This window comes from Phodopus roborovskii, unplaced genomic scaffold, assembly GCF_943737965.1.
Source record: "Phodopus roborovskii unplaced genomic scaffold, PHOROB, whole genome shotgun sequence".
NCBI lineage: Eukaryota > Metazoa > Chordata > Mammalia > Rodentia > Cricetidae > Phodopus > Phodopus roborovskii.
Window position 1 is genome coordinate 32,175,818 of NW_026126416.1, and position 23,372 is coordinate 32,199,189.

The window sequence follows — 23,372 nt, forward strand, 5'->3', positions numbered from 1 at the left end:
CTCATTAAATGCTTGACAACCCTTGTCCCTCTGAAACCTGCCTCTTGGTTAAAGTTTGGCCCAGCAGGTGCTTCAGGAAGTTCAAGATCAGGAAGGGGAGAGCTTCTCTAAGTTGAGCCCAATGCTAGGAGCACTGAGGGAGGGAGAGGGTCAGCCTTGGGCCACTCAGAAGAGGTGACAGCAAGAGTAATATGGAGGCTCATGGAGCCCTGGATCACTCGGATAAAACTTCCTCACCAGGTCCTACCCAAATCGGACTCCAAATATTCATGACCTTTCAGGTTCACTCATGGTCAAGGTAGCTGTAGCCCAGAGAAAATTACCAGTCTGAATTGGTCCCGACTCCTGACTCATTGTAGGCATATAGGGGTGTTGTCATCAGCGAGATGCAGAAATGAGGTGTTGCTGTTTGTGGGGGGCTCTGACTCCCACTGTTTCTATTTCTCTTCTTCAGTAAGCACATACTGTGTATCTGTTCAGTACCAGACAGAGGTGAGCGTTAGAAGTGTGGAAATACAGGGAGCACTATCCCCGAAGGACACATAAACAGTTGCTTATCATATAGTAGGATCATGAGACTGAGAGACAGGAGCACCAGGAGGAAGGCTCTTAGTTTGACAAGAAATCCTGAGGAAGCTTCCTGGAAGAGAAAGTGCTATGCTTGAGCTGCATTAGTCAAGTGAAGGCCAGGGCAGGTGTATGTAAAGGTGAATGGGCCGGAAAGTTTTCATCATTGCAGCTATTACAAGGAATTCTGTATAGTTAGAGCAAAAATTTCCAGGAATGGGAGTTTGTCAGGGTAAGAGGCTGGAGAAGCAGAAGGGGTTCTGTTGTATGGCACTATTGCTGGGGAGATGTGAACAAACTTCTGTTCATCATAGTTGGGGAACCCATGAAGTCTAACTCAGTAACCAAATAATTTTATTGGTGTTACTTATGAGTGATGACTTACTTATAGGAGCAAAATGACTAAAAGACTATCGTGTCAACAAAAGTCCCCTCCAGCATGGGTAACAGCTTGTGAGAGCTGGAAACCTGGAGCTTGCTGGACAGCTGCAGACACCTGGACAGGTCAGAGAGTGGCTTTCCAGGTAGCTTTGCTGATCTGAGCCTCTTCCAGGCAGTTTGGCTGATCTGCCTCTTTCTAAGCAGTTCAGCTGGTCCAAGTCTATCAGTTGTCCTTGCTGCTTATATAGGCTCTGGAAAAGAGGGATTTGTGGCTCTGGTCAGTTTCAGGGACTTCTGAAACCTTTGAGTTGTTTACTTCCTAAGTTCCTTGTGGGATCTAATGCTTCATCTCACATTTAACATCCTGTGTCATAACAAGCTTCCCTTTATGAGGAAAGGTTAAGGTTTTAATCTCAGGGGAAACAGCTATACAACAGAGCCAGATCTGAGACAGATTTGAAGGGTGCCTCAAGGAGGCTTTGGCCTTAATTTTTTAAAGTTATAGGGCCCTTTGAACATTATTCTCATGCCATGAGAATAAGCGTGTTTGTTTATATTCATTTGACAAAGATATGTGGAGTTTCTTCTGTGTACCAAGCTTCATGCCAGGTCCAGGTCTGAGTGTTATAAGGAGAACTGGATTGACAGAGCATACACTCAGGCAGGAAAGATGGGCCTCAGGTACATTGTATAACCAAGTTTGATAACCAGAGGGGACACATGCATAGGGCAGTGGTCCAGAGTTGTAAGTTTCAAGGCAGGTTGGTGCTGTCCCTTCAATATGCTGCCAGTGATAAGTTGGGTCATTCTGCAAGTGTGAAAGCAAAGGAAGCATGGCTTTATTAATTAAGAACATCTTAGAGGCCCCAGGATTGTGGAGATGGAAAGGGAAGAGGCAGAAATAGACTTTCCACTGAGGCAAATTCATGGGGTGGGGGAGGGGGACCTCAGTAGCAACAGTTACTTCAAATGAATGGTGAGGTATTTGACTTTTAGGACATATGAGCCAAGGGTTGTGATACCATAGTTTTGAAAACATGCACCTTCCTAGGAGGCTGCTTATGGCTGTTTTTATTGACAACTACCTTGCAAACTGGTTGTATTCTACAGACACACTCTCTTGGGGAGCTGAGTGGTATAGGTTGTGTATTTACTTGTCCACACAACCAAGTATGCGGTGACTCCTTTCTCTCCATACCCTGCAGTTTGAAGAGAATATCATAGACATCTGCTTGGAGCTGCTAGAGAAGAGTCTGAACTTCCAGGTTGACCCATCCACAGACTGTGCCCTGCGGGGGAGCCCCGTCTACACCAGCAGAGTTGTGTGTGCCATGGTGAGGTTCCTGGTGTGTCCTTCACAGGGAGGAAGGAAGCTGTGTAAGGGGATACACCCCGCTTTCTCACAGCTGTTCCCTGCAATGGGAGAATGAAGAGTCAACAGACAGGGACTGCCTGAGAGCAAAACCATTTTAAATGAGACTGACAGCAGATTGTGGGAAATGAGTTATCTCAATTAAACCCTAAAATAGCTGGTGTGTATCGTTGCCTCTATTAATCCAAATTACATGTTTTGGGAGGAAAGCCAAATGTCACCGAGTTTGAGAATGATCTATTCGCTTCTAGATTTCCTAGGTTTGAATGTACTTTTACTCTTCTCAGAGCCAAGCTCCTGCTTCACAGGAGATTGAAATAGAGTCAGAATAGCTGGTCTCCCACCCTCAACTCTCCCCAGCAGGTCTGGAAGGTCCCAGATGATGTGAGGTCAAAGGTCTCCTCTGCATCTCAGGCTGCTGGTTCTCCCATCAGCACCCCCACACATCGCATCCTGTGGATGCAACAGGTGTTCTAACACTTCTATACATGGCTTCTCTTTAGATAAACAGCAATGATGACAACGGGGTGCTCAATGGCAACTGGAGTGAGAATTACTTGGACGGTGCCAACCCTGCAGAGTGGACTGGCAGTGTGGCCATCCTAAAACAGTGGCATGCCACAGGATGCCAACCAGTGCGATATGGGCAATGCTGGGTCTTTGCTGCTGTCATGTGCACAGGTAGGAGATGACACGGGCCCCAGGGGACACTAGAGCAATTGTGTACGAGCTCTTGGAGCCATTTTTGTCTCAGCCTCACACAGTTCACACCAAGGAACATTTGGAAGGCAGCTGTTCCCTGCAAAGAGATGTCATCACCAACCTCACCAGTTTGGGCTTATATCAGAAAGTGGCACCTGCCCTCTGAGCTCATGCAACCTCATAGAATGTTCTAACAACAATGAAAATGGTCCAGGTCCAAGAGAGACTTGAGATGAAATACCAAATGATTAAATAGAACAAAAAACAGATTGGACCATTTCTAGCTTAATGAACATATGCATAAAAAAGGGAAATGAGCATCTGATCTTTAGGGCTATAGGCAACAAGGCAACCCAAGTAGAGTGGCCTTGATTTTGGTGTTGCCACAGGCACAGAGGGAATTAGAGATCTGACTTGGGACAGAGAGTTAAGGACTGGGGAAGAAATAGGAGATCAGTTTTTAGATAGGAACTAGTGATCACATCAATCACATCAACAGAAGAGAACCTAAATGAATAATGTGAAAAAGGAAGATAGAAGGGTATTTGTTTGTATATGGCAAGGGAGCAAAGTAGAAATAGATGGGAAGGAAATTTTAAAAGAAGTAGTATCTGGGCTGGGTGGTGGTGGTATATGCCTTTAATCCCAGAGACAGAGGCAGGCAGATCTCTGTGAATTTGAGGCCATCCTGATCTATAAAGCAAGTTCCAGATCAGCCAGGGCTGTTACACAAAGAAACCCTATTATACAAAGGAACCCTGTCTCAAAAAGACAAAAAGAGAGAGAATGAAAAAAAGAAAAAAGGAAGGAAGGAAGGAAAGAAAGAAAAAAGGAAAGAAGGAAGGAAGGAAGAAAGGAAGGAAGAAAAGAAGGAAGGAAAGAAGGAAGGACGAAAAGAAGGAAGGAAGGAAAGAAAGAAAGAAGGAAGGAAGAAAGGAAGGAAGGAAGGAAGGAAAGAAAGAAAGAAAGGAAGGAAGGAAGGAAGGTTGGAGGTGGTGAGGCGAGGCCTTTCCTTCCTCGGTGCCATCTCCTCCTCTTGATCCCCACCCTCACTCTGCCCACTCTTAGCCTCTTGTTATGCATGCCCATGTCCCTGAGTTGGTCTCAATCATTAGTCATCATTCCTGCCAGCTAGGGAGACAGGCCACATCAGGCTTTCACTCACAGGATTCTAGTAGGATGCAGGAATGCCAGAGCTGCTAGTAACTTGGGGTTTATTGAAGGTTCAGGCCTTCTATGTAGAAATTCCCTGTGGCAGACATGTATGCTGGGCCAGAATGTGAAGGCCAGGGAGGCTGATGAATTTGGCAGGCCTGGGTCTAAGGGCAGGAGGATCTCTCTGTCAACACTGACAGTGTGACAGCATCTTTAGTGTAGGATGCTACTGCAGCCCTTACTTAGTGCCTGCCTCTTCTGCTGGGGCAGATCCTGATCTTGAGTTGGATGCTTTGATGGCCCAGTGACAAGTCATAAATAATTCAGTAGTGTTGATGCCAAAAGATGAGGTGATAAGGGTGACATGGGGGATCTGAATCATCCAGGCGCCAGATGCAAGACTGCTGGGCAGAAAACCGGGCTGGGTGACTTAAAACTCCAATTCCAGCACTCAGGATGAGGCAGGAGGATCACTGGGCATTCAAGTCCAGCCTGGGCTATAGAAGGAATTCTAGGCCAGCCTGGACTACAGGCAGAGTGACCCCCCCCACACACACTCACACACTAGATGGAAGTGCAGAATGGATCTTGAGTAAGATAAAGGAGGAAACTTCCAGTGTGGAAAAACTGAGTTTGTGTGTAGAGGGAGAGAGCTGGGTTTGGGAGTGGCTGTCTGGAATGGATGATGAAAGAGGTGGAGACAGTGGATGGGGGTTATGTAATGGCAGCAGGGCAATTAAAATGTTTATGAGAATTGTGGCCCTTCAGTGACCTCGCAAACAAAGAAGCAATAATCAAATGTGTCCCACTCTAGCTTTATCCCAATCAGCTGTCCCTGAAAGGGTCACTATGTCACATGTTGGTACATATCCAGTCGGAAAAGCCTATCTATTCACCCAACAATACACAGTGGAATCCTCTGTGCTAGGTGCCATGTTCTAACTATTCTTGGATACAAAGAAGGAAAAGACCCAGCCATTTTGGATCCTTACCAAGGTGAAAGATAAAGTAATGATGCCAATACAGCTGCCACTCACATCTTAAACAATTATCTCATTATTATCCCATGGCTGTTGTAGTGATAATGGGCATTTCCTTTGTGCCAGGCACTGTGTTAAACTTGGCAAAGGAGGGTAAAAGAGAAACATGTGAACTCTGGAAGCAGACTCCTTGGGATTTCTGCAGTCCCTTTCTCCATAGAGATTACAGTTCAAGACCCCGAAAGGTGCCTGAAACTCTGCTGGTACCAAAACCTGCCTATATATACTGTGTGGGTTTTTTATATAAATATTTACCTATGGTAAAATTTAGTTTATTAACTAGGCCCAGCAAGAAATTGGTAACAATAACTAAAATAACTTGTTAGAACATTATACTATAATAAAATTGCCAGCACTATGACTCTTGAACTTTGGGCAATTATTAAATAAAATGTGGGCTATTTGAACCTAGCACTACAATAGCACTGCAGGTAATCTTATGACCTAGAAGTAACTAACAGGCAGGGAGTACATATAACATGGACACTCTGGACAGAGGGATGATTCATATGGTGGGCAGGACAGCACATGAGTCCATCATGTGCTCAAAACAATACAGGATTTAAAACTAAAGAAATATTTATTTATGCAACTCCATTCTGAGGCCACAGAAATATATATATATATATATTTGTTTGATCCACGAGTATAAATACTAGCACTGCTATCAACTATCTGAGTAACCTCAGGCAAGTCACTTATGTCTCAGTTTACTCAGATATGTGGTGAGGAAATTATCACATGAGAGTCCCAGAAAGGCTTTATTCTTCATCCATTGATCCTACTCTTTGCACCATTGACTGATGCTATTTTTTATTCATTCAACTTTTTTATTTGTGTATATTTGATGTGTGAAGTATATCAGGTACTTAACTGTATTCACTGTCCTTACCTCTCCTGTCCTTCCTGCTGTCCCCTTCCTCTTTGTAAATAGTCACCAAGCTGTTTTCCTGTTGTGTGCCTATGGGTTCGTGTGTGTGTGTGCGCGCGCGCGCGCGCGCGCGTGCATGCTCCCACATATGTCTGTGTTAAGCTCCACATATAAGAGAAAGCATACAGTATTTGTCTTTCTGGGGCTAGTTTATTTCCAATTCTGTCCATTTGCCCCAAAATACCGATTTCCTTATCTGCCAAGAGTTCCTGAAAGGACTGTGTAAGTTTACCCTTAAACAGTGACTGGCTATCGTGAGTGTTCAGTATTAGCTAGAGGTGTCTTGGTTGATCCCCCAAAAGCCTTATGTTTTTTTCCATCTTCTCTGCCAAATGAAGTGGAGTGCTCAGTCTGCTGGCACTGTAGGCCATGATCTAACTCCAGGCTGAGCTGCCCAGGAGTATGGCTAGCAGCTGCCGTTTGCTCAGCACCCTGGACATCTTTCAATGTTTCCTATCCTCTCCACCAGCAGAGAAGGAGATATCATTATAGCTTGTGACCATGTGACCCGTGAATGAGTCAGAAATACTTCCTTTTGTTTTGCTTGAGACAATGTGTCTTTATGTAGTGCAAGCTATCTTGAAACTTGTTATGTACACCGGGCTGGCCTTGAACTCAAGGGGATATGCCTGTCTCAAATGCTGAGATTAAAGGTGTACACCACCATGCCAGGCCTAAAAATTCATTCTTAAACTGGGGGTGTAGCTCCTTGACCGAATCTTAGTTTAGCATGTTTGAAGTCCTGGCTTGGTTGACAGTACAGCCAAAGAAGAGTACACTCTCCCCTCTACAGCTCGCTGGCCCAAGGTTGTCCTTTTGACTGTCAAACATAATGAGTTTAATTGCCTGTAGAAATATTACAAAAGGAGGCTTTGTTTTCATCAAAGGTATACATACATCATAGAGTTTTCTTTGGCATCCATTTGTAGGTGGTTACTTGGTAATTAAAGAAAAATTCCTGAAGATGAAAAAAAGAGAGAAATTCCTGGCCCACACTACTGAGCCCAGGACCAGCCTCCAGAGAGCTCTAGGGCATTGGGCTCTTCCTCTTTAGGCCTCTATTCTAGAAAAGATTAAACCCCTCAGCCCTTGAGTGGGATCTGAGTAGTAGCCTGGATGCCTTGCACTATAGTAGGGGACCAGAAGGGACAGTGGGGTTCTGCTATCTGGAAATGCTCCCCAGAAGCCAGGTGGTTATGTGGTTTTATACCATGCCTGCTAGTGGGTAGATGTGTTTTGTTTTGTGCTGTTATTGTTGTTTTTGAGACTTAACTCTGTAGCCCCTGTGCTAAGCTTCAGCAGGCTTTCTTTCTGAGGTGATGATGAAATGTTCTAGAATTAAAGAGCTTAGATTGTTGCATGACTTGTCCAAATAACACAAACTAGTGAACTATACACTTGACAAAGGTGAACTGTAGGATATGAGTTATACCTTAAGTATATAAGTATATAAATGAGTTTTACATTAAGAAAGCTGCTTGAGAAAAATCCAAGCATCCTGGAAATAGCCCTGCCCTCTTTTTTTTTTCCATATGCATGTGAGTTTGGGGTGTGTGGGGCAGCATTGGCACCGGCAGAAAGGCACTAAAATGGAACTGGTCTGTGGAGCTTATCCCTTCCTATAAAAAAAGCCTTGGGAGCCTAATTGAGAAGACAAGGCAGGAGCTGATGTGGGCTGGGGGCTGGATCCTCCTCTCTTCAACCACAGCAACCCCACGTGTATGCCTTTAATTGATTGGATTCTGCCTTGAGAAGACTTGCAATAGTGTCAATGTTTTTTAAGATGTGTTCTAACTTAACTGCCTATGGATCTCTACAAGGTATCTCACCATAATTTCAATACAACTCTTGTTCCCATTCTTTCCACTGAGCTCTGAGTCTCCATGTGGGAGCCTCATCCAAGGGCCTGATGCATTAGTTTTTCCCCAACCTTTCTTTGGATCTCAGTGTAAACTTGCACAATGCCCTGGCTGGAACACTTATTTACCATTATTTTCCATTGATTTACGAGCATGGAGATTGTATGGAATGTTCCCTCATAGGATTGTTGGTTTACAGATAACACTTATTTGGAAAGAAACCTGGCACATAGCTTTACACAAGCATTAGCTGTCTTCATTGGGATACTGATTTAAGCTTCCTTCTTGGACTTCAGTGGTTTGGCTGGGTCTTGTTTAAAGAACTTTCCATCCATTTCTAAACTCCAGTTCCATATCCTGTCCATCACTCTCCCACCTTATTTTCTTCCTGCCTTTCTTGAAATATTTAGGGGTCCCATTGACCACATTCCTTACTTTACAGTATTATCATAATCAATCTGCTTCTACCCTAGAACCCACCAGTTACTTTTCTCCTTTTATCCAGTAACTCACTTTTATGGAGTACCTACCCACAAAACACTTTGACATGTAGCACTGTAGCAGGAAATGTACACACACACACACACACACACACACACACACACTATTATTAGCAATGTGCATTTTCTCTTGAAATTTTTAAGATGTTATCTTAGGTGCATGAGTGTTTTGCATGCATGCTTGAGCGCCATGTGCCTGCCAGGTGGCACAGAAGTGAAAGGGTGTTCAATTCCTGGGAACTGGAGTTATGATGGTTGTGAGCCACCATGCAGGTTCTGGGAGCTGACCCCAGATGCTCTGCAAGACCAGCAAGGGTTCTTAACCACGGCTGTCTTTCCAGCCCCCTATCCAGGCACAACTTTTATTTAATATGGTTTTTGTGTTACATATTGTGTTTTTCTTTAGAAATGCTAGTGGGCCTATTCTTCTACTTCTGTTTCCCTTCATTATGTTCATGTTTTCTCTATAGTCTCTTGAGCATATTTTTAATAATATTTTAAATTGATTATTTTTAGATCCTTGGCTGTTAATTCCACCATCTGTTGTTTCTGGGTCTGTCTCAATATTCTTCCTTGTTATAGGTTGTATCTTTCTGTTTGCTTCATTTTTTTTTTAATGGACCCTGGTTATTGGTCTATATCGTGAAACTGAATATTGTTTTATCCATTTAAGATTTCCCCTAAGGAACCCCATGGAGAAGCCTTAGCCCTATGGGAACTACTCAACACCATCCTTTTACATGGTCCTATACTCTGTTCTCTGCCTCTCAGAAGGAGACACCCTTGAGTCCATGCTGTTTTCCCATAAAAAGTGTTCACCTGTGTTTCTCAAATAGCAGGTGGATCTGAATGACCATGATTTAGTTTGAAATTGCCCATCCTTCTATCAAAAAATAAAAGTGGAGGATGGAGAGATGGCTCAGGGTTTAAGAGCATTTGCTACTCTTGCAAAGTTTGAATCTCAGCCCCACATGTTGAGCCATAACCATCTGTAACTCCGATTCCAGGGGGATCCAGAGTATTCTTCTGGCCTCCTCAGGTACCAGGCACACACATGATACACTTACATACATGCATGTAAACAATGATACACACAAATGTTTTAAAAATTAAGTTCTTGAAATTGAAAAAAATATTTGGGAAGCTAGAGAGATGGTGTTGCAGTTAACAATGATTCCTGTGCAACCCTGAGGTTAGAGCCCCCCAATGCCCACATTAGAACCCAGATGTGTCCTGTGCATGCCTGGAATCCATGATTTAAGCCAGATTAAGAAAGGAAGGTCATAGGGCTTGCTAGCTTCCAGCCTCGATGAGAAAATGTGATTCCAGGGTTCAGGGAGAGAACCTGCCTCAAAAGAATAGGCAGAGGGTGATAGAAGAGGACACCTGATACCCTTGCTAGCCTCCACACACGTGTAGAGGCATGCATATGTTACCACATGTGCACATGAACCTACACGCATTCAGATATATACCACACACACAAATAAGTAAACAAGAAAATTTAAAAAATAGTCATTTGGTAGGATATGGCTCCAATGCAAGGCTAGAAGGATGCATTATTAACATAAAAATGGATTACATGCCTCTACATGTAACAGATACAAGGAAGAGTTAAGCACACTACAGTCTGGGTAACACAGGAGGCTCACCTGAGCCCAGTAGTTACCAGCCAGTCAGACCACAGACTGTGACAACAAGCTAATAATGAAACAAACAACCCCAAAAAAAGCAACAGTAACAAAAAAAAATGTACTCCAAATTCCAATATAAATAAGGAAACAAACATGATTGTCTTCTATTACCATTGTCAGTGGAAGAGAATAGTCGAATGACCATATGATAGTGTTGTCTAAAAGGCCAAAGCTATGCAATCATTGTGGTTATGAAGGACAGTTGACTATATGAGGGGAGGAGTTGGGAGTGATATTTTTATCATTTGGAAACTGAAAGCATCCAAACAGAAACGAAAAGGTGACAGAGGTCAGAACATTTAAATGTAATCACTTTGACTGCATGAAAGCTTTGATCAGAGCTCTCAGTAACAGGCTTGGAGTGTGCTTTAATATACCTTGGGAACTCTGAAGCCCCTTCCTAAATGAAACTCTTACCTCCCTTTGTCCAGTTGTCATTGCCTGAGTGTGCAGACATGTGTGCATATGCACACAAAATGCCCACACAGGTCTCTCTTTTATAAGATTCAAATCCCACAAATCTGTCACTGAAGAGTCACCCAAATGTCATGTCAGATTGTGAGTCGCCAGAACTGACAGTGTATAGACAACCTTGTTCACAAGCTGAGAGCAATGTGTTTAACAGAAAGTGAATGAGCATGCTTTGTCCCTGCGCTGTGCTAGGAATGAAGAAATACAAGTGAGGTAGCTGTTGGAAGCCCCACTTTGAGGTTATTTGTAATCTGGCCAACAAGATAAGATAGAGATGGTAAATTACAGAGCGCTTAATCTAGTGCTAAAACATGTAGGTGATTGGAATTATGTTGGCAGCATAAGTAGGAGGCTAAGGTGACCTAGAGCAGTCAGAGAGACTTCAAAGAGATCACAGGTGGCTGGGATAACCGGTGAAGTGGCAAGAGCAGAACTTGTAGTTAGAGCAAGGGAGGGATTAGGGAAATATGAGCCCAAGTCCTGGCCCAAGTCCTGGCCCAACTCCTCTCCCTATGACTTCACCTCTCCAAGCTTCAGGTGTGTCATCCGGTGTTTCATGCTCTATATAAGCAGCCCTTCTTACCAGCAGGGTGGCTCCCATTTATAATCCCAGTACTCAGGAGACTGAGGCAGGAGGATAGCTAGAGGCTTAAGGTCAGTCTGGGCTATAAAGTGAGATTCTGCCACAAAAACCAACTTCTCTACCCCAATAAAAATAAAACAAGGAGTCAGGCCCCACTTGCAACCCCTAAAACCACAAGAAGAGAAGGCCTCCTGATTTGACTCTTGTGCCTATATGGAGACCTTGCTGTCACTAAACACATCTATAGTTGAGCTGTCTGTAAGTCTTCCCTGTATACCTGTGTAGTAAGCATCCTCACTGTCGGTGTTGGCCATGAGGTCAAAAACAGTGTAAGCAGCATCTCCCTTAATCCTCTCCAGGACCCTATGCTTTTCTCCACTTTAAAGGCCACACACCTTATGCTTAGGGAGGTGAGGTCACATGGCAAGGAGAGGAAAGACAGGCCAGAACTCGGGCCCATAAAAGGAGGAGCCGTGTCTACAGCTCAGTAGCAGAGCACTTGTCCAGCATGCTCGAAGCCCTGAAGTCCCTAGCCCTACAAAAAGAGGAGGACAACAGCCCTAGGTTTGTCTCTGGCACCACTAGATTTGGTGACAGATGCCTGTAAACTCAGCCTAAAGAGCACAAACTAAAATCTGTAGGCAAGAAAAGATCCAAACTGAAAGTGTGAACCTTTCTAAGATGACAGCAGCATGTGTGATAAACCAGGGAGAGGGAGAGGAGGAGGGAGAGGAGGAGGAGAAACTATTCTTGCCCCTCTCTGTCCTCATTCTGTCCCACTGCCGTAACCTAGCCCCCTTCTCAAACTCCTCATAGGCCCTAAGTTCAAGCAAGAATGGATCAGTGCAAATATATCACTGTGCTCTATACACAGGCAAGTTTGGTGCCCAGGGTATACACATAGCCATTATTACAGTGTGTGTTGAAGTCATTAATCATTAGAGTGGGTATCATCCATCCATGCAGCAAGTATCCGCATGTTAGGCTTTGCCCTATATAGTTAATGGCTATGCAATGGTTAAGATGAGTAGCCTAATCTTTGTCCTTAGGAAGGCAGATTCATAACCAAATCATTACAGACCATGTGTTAGGGTAGAAAAGGGTCCATCAGCTATCAGGAGTTGACACCAGCACTGACACTTTGAGTGGCCATTCTGGACTCATCAGTCAGAGTGGGAAAGGGTGGAGGCTTTTTGCTCTCTGCCTGCTGCCCTGCCTTGGCATGCTCTCTTGCTGCTGTGAGTGGCATCCGCCTTCCTGACCACACTTTTAGCATATTGTGCCCACACAGTGCTCCATTCTTGCCACATTTCTATCTCATGTTTCCTGAGGGTGTCCTGTGCAACCCCACATTCTACCCACTTATCAGGACTGCCCACTGTCGCCCTAGTTTATTTTGGCTGTGTTCAGATATGCCTCTCCAGAGAGAATTCCTTTTGGCCTTCTCTCTTCCCCAAACAAGATCACATCCAGGGGTGTCCCCCTTCCCTGACCTAGAGGGGCGCATGTCAAACTACTAAGAAGGAGCTTAGCCAAGACTGCTAGCTCAGACCTGTACATCTCAGCTACTTGTGAAGCAGGATCACAAGTTCAAGGCTTGCCTGGGCTACAGAGTGAGTAGCTCTCAGCTGCAGCAAAATCTGCCAGGTCAGCCTAACCTAACCTTTGCAACAGTCATTCCATGAGCTCAGGACATGGGAAGAGGGATGGAGTTGCTATCAGCCTAGTGTCCCACTTGAGTAACTTAACAAGACACTGACTCAAGATTTAAAACAGAAGACACCTGACTGTACTTGCCTAGTGTGTACAAGACCCTGAGTTCAGTCCCCGGCACCACAAAACCATTAGGAAGGTTGGGCTTGGTGGCACATATCCATAAACTCAAGACTAGCCTGGAGTATGTCTAAAGAGAGAAAGCCTAAACAAAATGCTATTGAAAAGTTAAAATTCAAACTTTACAGATATTTGTTTGTTTGTTTGTTTCACAAGGTCATCTGGCCTTTCAGAGTTAATCCCAAGGAATAAAAAGGGATTGATGTGCAAAAATATCATTACCATTATTTATTATAGGAAAAATACTGGAAGCCCACCAAATTTCTAAGAATAAGCACTACTAGAAATATAATATAGAAATATAACAAATATAACATAACATGAGAAGATGTGTGAGATGTGTAGGACATTGATTGCTTGCCCTGTGAGCCCTATGATGGGAGGGCTTGGCACAAAGCACAAGCTTGGCAATGAAATGGCAGCTTGAGTGACAGCCCTGTGTCTTGCTAGCTGTGTGACTTCAGGTCAAGATAGCTCATCCTTCTTAGCATCTATCATCAGAATGGAAATAATAATAGCATATACTACCCAGAGCTCTCTTGAGAACAGTAAGGTGAAACAGGCAGCCTGGAGCCTTGCTGCTGGATACTAGCAATTATTATTAGTCTTGAGCTAGGAAGATCAGCACCACTGGGCACCAGGGGACAGGCATCCTCAGAGTAATTAGTGGTGAGCTGGGATGGGGGTTCACCCATTTGAAAGAGCACAGAATGGATGGGGTTGCAGCAGAAAAGGAGAAAAGAAGCTAGCTGGCCAAGGAAATGGACACCCCTGGGGAATAAAGACAACATTCCACCTCTTTCCAGGAATTTTTTAAAGCAGGTACACACTCCCTTTATCTAAGCTTGTGTTGCATAGTTGTGTTCCTTTTCCTAGAGAGGCTTCTGACATAATATTGCCAAGAATAAAAGGGAACTCCAAGCCGCAGAAACCTTTGCCTGATAATCCGATGGTCTCAGCAATAATCCTAATGATGGAAGAAACAGAATCCCAGGCTTTTGTTTGAAGATGGGAAACTTGAGGCCAGGACAGGAGTGAGGCTGATTCAGGTCTCCGAGTCTTGCCAATAGAGAGGCGTGCCTGCCCCACCTTGCTGGCATAACAGCAGCTATGACAACTTGCTAGACTCAGCTACAGCAAAATCTGCCAGGTCAGCCTAACCTAACCTTTGCAACAGTTGTTCCATGAGCTCAGGACATGGGAAGAGGGATGGAGTTGCTATCAGCCTAGTGTCCCAAACAGACCCTGTCTGGTCCTGAAGTTCCCAAATGTATGCTTTCACTAGATCCTGGAAGCCCACTGGGTGGTTTCTCTGTCTTCCTGCAGTGATGAGGTGCCTGGGGATCCCCACCCGTGTGATCACCAACTTTGACTCCGGCCACGACACAGATGGGAACCTGATCATAGACGAGTATTATGACAACACGGGCAGGATTCTGGAGAATATGAAGAAGGATACTGTCTGGTGAGGGACAACCACAGATCTGAGCCAAAACCACAAGCAGGAAGTAGGGCAGGATTGTGCTCTGAGCCTTCGCCTCCACATCCTCCTGCTTCCTATCCTGGGGCTCAGAAACAGAAGAACAGAAAACAGATGTGGGTTTAGAATCCTCACATCATCAAAGCTATTGTACTGGGGTTAAAGTACCCCTTCGTCACCTCTTTCTTCTAATAGCCCAAGGATTTGTCCACAGAGGCCTGACATCTCACTTGGGGGACATGGCAAAGAACAGGGCTGCCTGTGCAGGACACACACACACACACACACACACACACACACACAGAGAGAGAGAGAGAGAGAGAGAGAGAGAGAGAGAGAGAGAGGCAGGCAGAGAGAGAGAGAAAGAGAGAGAGAGAGAAAGGGACACACACAGAGACAGACAGGCAGACAGACAGAGAAAAGGAGCCATGAGGCCCCCTTTGAGAGAGCCTGAAGGAATTTTAGCTTTAGTAAATTGGAAGCCTTCACTCTGTCCACAGAGTCAGCAGAGGGATTCTCTTGTCTGCAGACAAAGAGGCTCACAGGAGGAAGACCTGTCACTCCTCCCCAAAAGATACTTAAGCCCTGTGAGTCTGTCTTTCTGCAGCCAGTTCACTTGCTTATCCTTGTTGGTGTAGAAAGGAATCAAGCAGGATAGCCCCTGCCTGAGGTGTGTTTAGCACTGACTCACCTGGCTTCTTTCTCAGGAATTTCCATGTGTGGAATGAGTGCTGGATGGCACGCAAGGACCTCCCTCCTGGATATGGAGGTTGGCAAGTGCTGGATGCTACACCCCAGGAAACCAGCAACGGTGAGGCTCCCTAGAGAGGAGTGAGGACCCACTCCACAGGCCTGCCCCAGCCCCTGTCTTGTCCACCACACACTACCCACCAGGGCTTTCCTTCATTTCCCTTCAGGTCTCTACTGCTGCGGCCCTGCTTCTGTCAAAGCCATCAAGGAGGGAGAAGTGGATCTAAACTACGACACACGCTTTGCGTTTTCTATGGTGAATGCTGACTGTGTGTCCTGGCTTGTCTATGGAGGCAAGGAGCAGAAACTTCACCGGGACACAGCTACTGTCGGGAATTTTATCAGCACTAAGAGCATCCAGAGTGATGAGCGGGATGACGTCACAGAGAGCTACAAGTATGAAGAAGGTACATCCAAGCAACCTTCCTGAGAGCCCAAGTTCAGGGTACGCCCTCCTGCCTTAGCCTGGGGAGTCAGAGGGCCCATGCAGGGCAGGACCTAGGTCCACCGTGTCCTCAGCTATCCAGTCGCAAGAATCCAGTCAGGGTGTCCCCACTGCCTTACTTCCCCTACCCACCATCACCTCATGTCCCACAGGCCAGAGACCTCCCTCCATACGTTTGTATCTACTGGCCAGTCATTTATAGACACCCTGCCAACAGAGCATGAGTTCGCCCAGCTTCCCTCAAATTCAGCCTTCGACGGAAGATGGCAGTCAACTTAGTAAACTCTTTTATTGGTTGATTTCATTTAGTTAGTTGTTTTTGGTTGAGTGTTTAGGAGACAGGCCAGCCAGCCCTCACAATGTTCACCCTCATACTCACCCATGGGGCCAGCAGGACCTGAGGGTGATGTTGAGGTGACAGTTCTGTCAGGGGCTTCTTATCCAACCAGCAAGGTCAAAGGAGAAACCATGTTGTCAAGTGTATATGAACTTCTGGAACATCTGTCTGCTAGATTAACTTCTAGGAAGTCAAGCAAAGATATCCAGCCTTAAGGACCAGAATCAGGGTCTTCACTGCTGAGTCACTGATACATCCCCTGTATATATTTTTGAAACCAGGGTCAGCATGGCCCTGTTTTATACTGCATCCTATCTATCCTTCCAGGTTCCCTTCAAGAGAGACAGGTGTTTCTAAAGGCTCTACAGAAGCTAAAGTCTGTAAGGTCTCAAGGGCCCCACCGAGGAGACTCGAATCCCTTCAACTCCGCGCCACCAACGCAAGACAGTCCTAGGAGCCTGGATACACCTTCCCTTCAACCCAGTGATGTTGTCCAGGTCTCTCTGAAGTTTGAGCTGCTTGACCCACCCAACATGGGCCAAGACATAAACTTTGTCCTGTTGGCTGTCAACTTGTCGCCTCAGTTCAAGGATCTCAAACTCAATTTGAGTGCCCAGTCTCTGTTGCACGATGGTAGCCCCCTGGCCCCATTCTGGCAGGATGTAGCATTCATCACACTGTTCCCTCAAGAAGGTACATACATAGTTCTCCTACAGCCCTTCCCTCTTCCCTCCTCCTTTTCTTCTCTCTCTTTCTCCTTTCTTCCTTCTGCTGACCCCTGAGGAAAGTAGCCCAGTTATTGGTAAAAAGCCTGAACTTTGGAGTCATCTAGACTTTGGACCTAGGAATGATTCTGGGAAACCTAAGTTGCCTTTTTCTTCCTTCCTTCCTTCTTTCCTTCCTTCCTTCCTGCCTGCCTTTCCTTCCTTTTTTTTCTTCCTTCCTTCCTTCTTTCCTTCCCTTCCTTTCCTTCCTCCCCTTCCTTCCGTCTTTCTTTCCTTCCTTATTTCCTTCCTTCTTCCTTCCTCCCCTTCCTTCCTTTCTTCCTTCCTTCTTCCTTCCTTCCTTCTTTCTTTCCTTCCTTATTTCCTTCCTTCTTCCTTCCTCCCCTTCCTTCCTTTCTTCCTTCCCTTCCCTTCCTTCCTTCCTTCCTTTCTTTCTTCCTTCCTTCTTTCCTTCCTTCTTCCTTCCTCCTTTCTTCCCTCCATCCTTCCTTCCTTCCTTTCCTTCCTTCATTCCTTTCTTTCTTTGCTTATTTATTTATTTGTATTTTTGAGACAGGGTTTCTCTGTGTAGCCTGGTTATCCTGGAACTCACTCTGTAGACCATGCTGGCCTCTAACTCTCAGAGATCTGCCTGCCTCTGCCTCTGCCTCTGCCTCTGCCTCTGCCTCTGCCTTCCAAGTGCTGGGATTAATGGTGTGCACCACCACCACCACCCAGCTTGTATTGCTTTTCTTAACTGCAGTTTTCCCATCTGAAAGGTTAGTTTCTGTTTGTGAACATTGGCTCCCTCTTCTCCATAGAAGCAGCAGCAGGAGAGCTCAGGCCCAGCTGGCTTTCTCTGCCATTCTCACTTCTTTCTTGCCTTCTCTCTCTAGAAAAGACCTACCCTTGCAAAATCCTCTACTCCCAGTACAGCCAGTATCTGTCAACAGACAAGCTAATCCGCATCAGTGCCCTGGGTGAAGAGAAGAGCAGTCCTGAGAAAATCCTAGTGAACAAGATCATCACCCTGACTTTCCCAGGCATCGTAATTAATGTAGGCAAAATAATAATAATAATAATAATAATAATAATAATAATAAGCCTTTAAAAATGGTCTTGGAGCCCTGAGCTCTGGATGGGAGGCAGCCAGGCCTGTTAAGGAGGACATCCCTTTTTTGCTTATTCTGGTACCCCAGAGGGGAGTGGCGTATTAAGAGGTCTTTATCGCCTGGTACTATTAGAGGCCTTGTGTGTGTGTGTGTGTGTGTGTGTGTGTGTGTTAGTCAGGATTTCTATGTTGTGAAGAGACACCATGACCATGGCAGCTCTTATAAAGGACAACATTTAATGGGGTGGCTTACAGTTCAGAGGTTCAGTCCATTATCATCATGATGGGACAGGGCAGCATGCAGGCAGACATGGTGCTGGAGAGTTACCTGAGATTTCTACATTTTGTGAAGGCAACAAGAAGTGGCATGGAGTGTGTGTGTGTGTGTGTGTGTGTGTGTGTGTGTGTGTGTGTGTGTGTGACCTCAGAGCCTGCTTCCACAGTGACACACTTCCTCCAACAAGGCCACACTTACTCCAACAAAGCCACACTTGCCACTCCCTATGAGCTTATAGGGGCCAATTACATTCAACTACTACAGTGTGCATCCTTGAGCTCAGGCCATAGACTCAGAGGTGCATTGTTGAACTGCTTCCTGTGTTGACCTTCCAGGGGCAAACATGAGGAACAGTCCAGATAACAGTGGCTCAGTGGAGGAAAGAGTCCACATCAAGACCAGATTGAGTTTGATTTGCCATTTTCTGGCTGGGTGTCCTTCAGAAAAGCCCCTGGGCCTCTGCTTCTTGAAATGTTGAAAGAGAAGGGATGACAGAACCTCTAAAGTTCCTTGGCCTTTCTGAGGAGGAAGTGTTCAGGGTTCTTTCTGCAGTGCTGTCTCCAGGATTTAACCATCTCCTGGATCCCCACCAAGTGATGCTAGGAGGCCCTCTTGACCACACTAAGTCTCAAGTAGACTTAGATGGAACCTAGCAAATGAGCAATACATTATGAGAGAAGTGAGAAGAGATGGGAAGGGGTAGCAAATTATGAGAAGGCAAATAAATATATGGGAACCCAAGGGAGGTAAGGGCCCGGGAGAAAGCGTGTCATGTACATTCCTCAGTGCCCTCTCCAAGCTAATGGTGCACTCTTCTAGAGTGCTTCTGTTGCTATAATAAAACACTGGCCAAAACCAACCTGGGCAGGGATGGGTGTATTGATCATTGAGGGAACCCAGGGAAGGAACTCACATAGAATCAGGACCCAAGAAAGGATGCTACTTACTGGCTTGCCTCCTGTGGCTTGCTCATCTTGCTTTCTTATACAACCTTAGGAGCACCTCCCTAGGGGTGGTACCTCTCACAGGGAGCTAAGCCCTCCCACATCAGCCAAGAAGATGCCACTACAGACTTGCCCACAGGCCAATATGATAAAAGCAACTCCTCAATTCATGTTCCCTCAAGTTTGAAAAAAAAAAAAATAAAAGCCAACACAAGGACCAATGTCTCAGTGATGACCTTCTAGATAAAAGGAAGGGGAAGGGAGACACCTTTGTAAATGTATGCCTTTAAGTAAGTGGATGGAGGCCAGAGAGCATTTCTTGTGTCTGTTTCTTCTTATTGTTTCAACCCAAAAATAATTCTGAGGCCAAATTGTCATTTTTCAGGGTGGTATATTCTGACACCCTACAAAGCAAAATAGCACTGTGTGCTAATATCCAGTAAACTGGGGATATGGGGATGATGATGAATCTCTTGCTTCTTTCCCTGTCCTGGGTCTCTGTTTAGGTTCTAGGAGCAGCCTTTGTGAATCAGCCACTCACTGTCCAGGTGATCTTTTCAAACCCACTCTCAGAGCCAGTTGAGGACTGTGTGCTGACCTTGGAAGGAAGTGGCCTCTTTAAGAAGCAACAGAGAGTTCTGTAAGTGTGGGGAACACCAAGGCTTCCCTGCCATTGTATCCTGCCTTCAGCATTATCAGGCCCCAGGAGGACCCGGAACATGGGAGAGCAGAGTGCAGGAAGCAAGAAGGAAAGGGTTTTCTGACATTCTCCATTCTCTGTTGCAGCATTGGAGTCCTCAAACCCCATCACAGAGCCAGCATCACTCTGAAGACTGTCCCTTTCAAGAGTGGCCAAAGGCAGATCCAAGCCAATCTGAGGAGCAATAAGTTTAAAGACATCAAGGGTTACAAGAATGTGTATGTTGACTTTGGCTTATAAATGTGGCTGGAGAGATGGCTCAGTAGCTGACAGCATGGGTTGCTTTTGCAAAGCACTTGGGTTAGATTTCCCAGCACTCACATGGTGGCTCATGGCCATCTGTAATCCCAGTTCCAAGAGATCCAATCAACATGCATGCGGGTAAAAGCATTCATACAGTAAAGTAAATAAATTTAAAAATTTTTTAAAGAAAAATAAAATAAACTCTGAGATATGCTGGTTATTGTTGTGCCTACTGGGTTTCCTCAGCCTCCAAGGAAGTGACTCCCGACTGCAAAAGCAAAAGGTTTTTATTGCTAAAACCAAACCAGCTGGGACCTCACTCTATCAGAAGAGGAAGGTGCCTGCTTACAATTGTGAAGCGTTTTTAAAGGGAAAGGGAGGCTTGAGACCGCTAGTCTAAGCCCATAAGGTTCCCGAGGTTACAGAGATTTCATAGAGTACAAAGATTTTATAAGGCGGGATTGTTTAGTGCATCTGCAAGATTAGGGGGTTTTCTTTCTCTAGGACTAGTGGGCTCAGTGGCCTTGTCCTTAAGATAACGGGGGGGGGGGGTTCAGGGAGAATGTACTCTCCAGTCAGGGAGTTATCTATATCTATTGGCAGAAGCACTTGTTCTTTCTAGATTTCCCTTCTTGCCATGAGTCCCATATCTTTTAGTTATTAATTTTCCCTCACAGTTATGTAAATTTTTAAATTAAAGGCTTCACAGACTCTGACATCAGCAGCTATGGAGATGCTGGAGGTAGCTGGGTACTGGTCTGTTTACAAGCTTGCCAGGACTCTAGCACCCAGGGATTGTGTGGTATCCATAGGCAGTGTGATTTGCCAGAGAGGTCAAGGGAAGACAGGCTTTAGCAGCTCACTGTTGCTTTGTTGTGATGACTAAGCAGTATCAACAAACTTCATTCCTTGTTCTCATCTCCTTCACCTCAAGTAATCACTTTCCCTTCGGAGCTCCTACGTGCCCTTCAGGTGCTAGGAGCTTCCTGTTGTTTCAGGGTCTGAGCCCATTCACTCATTCAAGAAGCGTATTCAATGTCCAGAGTACAGCAAACACCAGTCTGAGTGTAAGAAACAAGACAGTAGGGGCGTGGAGAGGTGGCTAAGTGGTTAAGAGCACTGACTGCTCTTCCAGAGGACCTGGGTTCAATTCCCAGCACCCACATGACACTGTAATTCCAGTTACAGGAGAACATGACAGCCATGGCAAAACACCAATGCATATAAAATAAAACTTAAAGAAAAAGAAAGAAAGAGAGAAAGAAACGAGATAGTAAATAAAGCAAAGACCCTGGCAGTGTGGAGACCACATTTCTAGTGGAAACTGTGATGGAAAAATTAAAAATTAGGGCATATGGCAAGAAGGGAAAACTAGAGAAAACAAGAATTTCTGCCAGTAGATAGATAACTCCCTGACTACAGAGTACAGAGCCCACATGCTGTTCTCAGGAGATAAAGCAGGTGTGCTAATCAATCTTGCCTATCCATGACGACCTTATAGAGAAACTTTGTGCTCTATGAAATGTCCGTAACTTTGGAAACCTTGTGAACTGAGACTAGCCATCTCAAGCCTCCCTTTGCCTTTTCTCTTTTTAAAAACGCTTCACAATTGTAAGCAGGCACCTTCCTCTTCCGATAGAGTGAGGTCCCAGCTTAGCAATAAAAACCTTTTGCTTTTGCAGTCGGGAGTCATTTCCTTGGAGGCTGAAGAAACAGGAACATGAAAGACAGATGCTAAACATCTCAACAGATGCCTATTTCAATCCAGGTCAAACAGCAAAAATCCCCAAGTTTCTTGGAAAAAGGAGACAGACCAAAAAAAAAAAAAAAAAATCCCAGGCTATCTGTTGCTTGGCCCTCCCCTTAAATATACTCTCCATGTGACATTGAAGCCATTCTTTAGGTCCCACAGTTTTAGCTCCAACCAATGCCACCAATGCATTTGTGTCCTCAGAGGCCTGCTGTTGGCTGGCAGTCAGGAAGTAAAAGCCAAGTGAATGATGCAATGAGGTAGGTATTTGGTGGGGACTGAAGATGTCTCCGAGTTTCCTACCTGTTGCAGCTTATGTTTACGGTCACTCAAACCTTGACCTGTCTGTGCTATTGAACACAAAGCAGCTTTGTACCTGCTTTCCCCAGATACTGCCAAAGACAGGCATGATGCTCCTGCCCTCCAGGCACCGGCAACTGTGACTAAGACAGATGTCCCAGTAAATGTGCAGACATTAAATGAAGAAGTTAACGACTCCCATTACATGTAAACAAAAGGGTCAATGTCGTTAATAAGAGGGAGAGATGGGGTGTGGTGGCATTACCTTGTGAGCTGACTGTCCTGTGAGAGTCATCTGAGAACACAGTGGCACAGCTAGAAGTGTTTTACCCTATAATTACTGCATGACGACAACAAGAAATCATTTAAGGAAAACGCCATGGAGAGGCACATCTGGCAGAATGGGTGACCTCTGAAGTACTTGGGAGGTTTTAGCTGCCATGTCCTCGAACTTGTTCATGAGTCCTATTGTTAACACCTCATCCCTCAACTCACTCAACAAATAGTTCCTGAGTTTCTTCTAGGCACAAGGCCCTCAGGCAGGCTGGCACTGAGTATATAAAGAGGACCAGAGCCAGCACTCAAGGAGTTCAAGAGGAGGTATTTGGAGAACCTAAACTACATGAGAGATTCTAAAAGACTTATAATTACTTAATGAATTAATTTTGACATTTCATATGTGTGTTTGTGTGTGAGTGCAAGAATGCACATGTGGGCACATGAATGTCATAGTATGTTTGTGGTGTCAAAAGACAACTTGAGGATGTTGGTTTTCTACTTCTACCACAAGGGACTAGAGCTCAGGTCATCAGGCTTAGCCCCAAGTGCCCTTACCTGCTGAGCCTTCTCACCTACCAAGGAGATTTTTGACAGAGTGATGAGAACCATTATTGAGGTAACCAGAGTGTTTTGGAGCACAACGAGATTGAGCCAGTTCAGTTCAAACTATGGGTTAAGACAAACTTCCTGGAGGAAGTAACACTTATTAGGAACTAAAATACTAGTAAATGTATAGACATTAAAGAAAGAAGTTAACGACTTCCATTGCATGTAAACAAAAGGGTCAATGTCGTTAATCAGAAGGAAGGAAGGGGTGTGGTGGCATTACCTAGTGAGCTGACTCAGGATTGGAAAGCAAGGAGGTTGAGTGAGGCATCCAGGAACTGCGAACCATTTGGATGGTTAAGGGTCAGAATAGGAGGGAGCAAGTAGATGCAAAAGCATGAGGCAATTGATGAAGCTC

At 45.1% G+C, this 23,372-nt stretch overlaps 2 protein-coding genes across 2 annotated transcripts in view; one reads left to right on the forward strand and one right to left on the reverse strand.

Moving 5' to 3' along the window:
- Positions 1-20,234, forward strand: part of Tgm5 (transglutaminase 5) — a 34,200-nt gene extending 13,966 nt beyond the window's left edge. Inside the window, exons 5-13 of the mRNA XM_051183601.1 lie at positions 2,154-2,282; positions 2,824-3,001; positions 14,415-14,553; positions 15,276-15,379; positions 15,486-15,725; positions 16,428-16,793; positions 17,701-17,861; positions 19,643-19,776; positions 19,923-20,234. Coding sequence (XP_051039558.1) covers positions 2,154-2,282; positions 2,824-3,001; positions 14,415-14,553; positions 15,276-15,379; positions 15,486-15,725; positions 16,428-16,793; positions 17,701-17,861; positions 19,643-19,776; positions 19,923-20,076 — 1,605 coding nt within the window. The 3' untranslated portion in view covers positions 20,077-20,234. The remainder of the gene's footprint in view (positions 1-2,153; positions 2,283-2,823; positions 3,002-14,414; positions 14,554-15,275; positions 15,380-15,485; positions 15,726-16,427; positions 16,794-17,700; positions 17,862-19,642; positions 19,777-19,922) is intronic.
- The window catches only part of Adal (adenosine deaminase like), a 181,657-nt gene that overhangs the window by 84,033 nt on the left and 74,252 nt on the right, over positions 1-23,372 (reverse strand). The window lies entirely within an intron of this gene.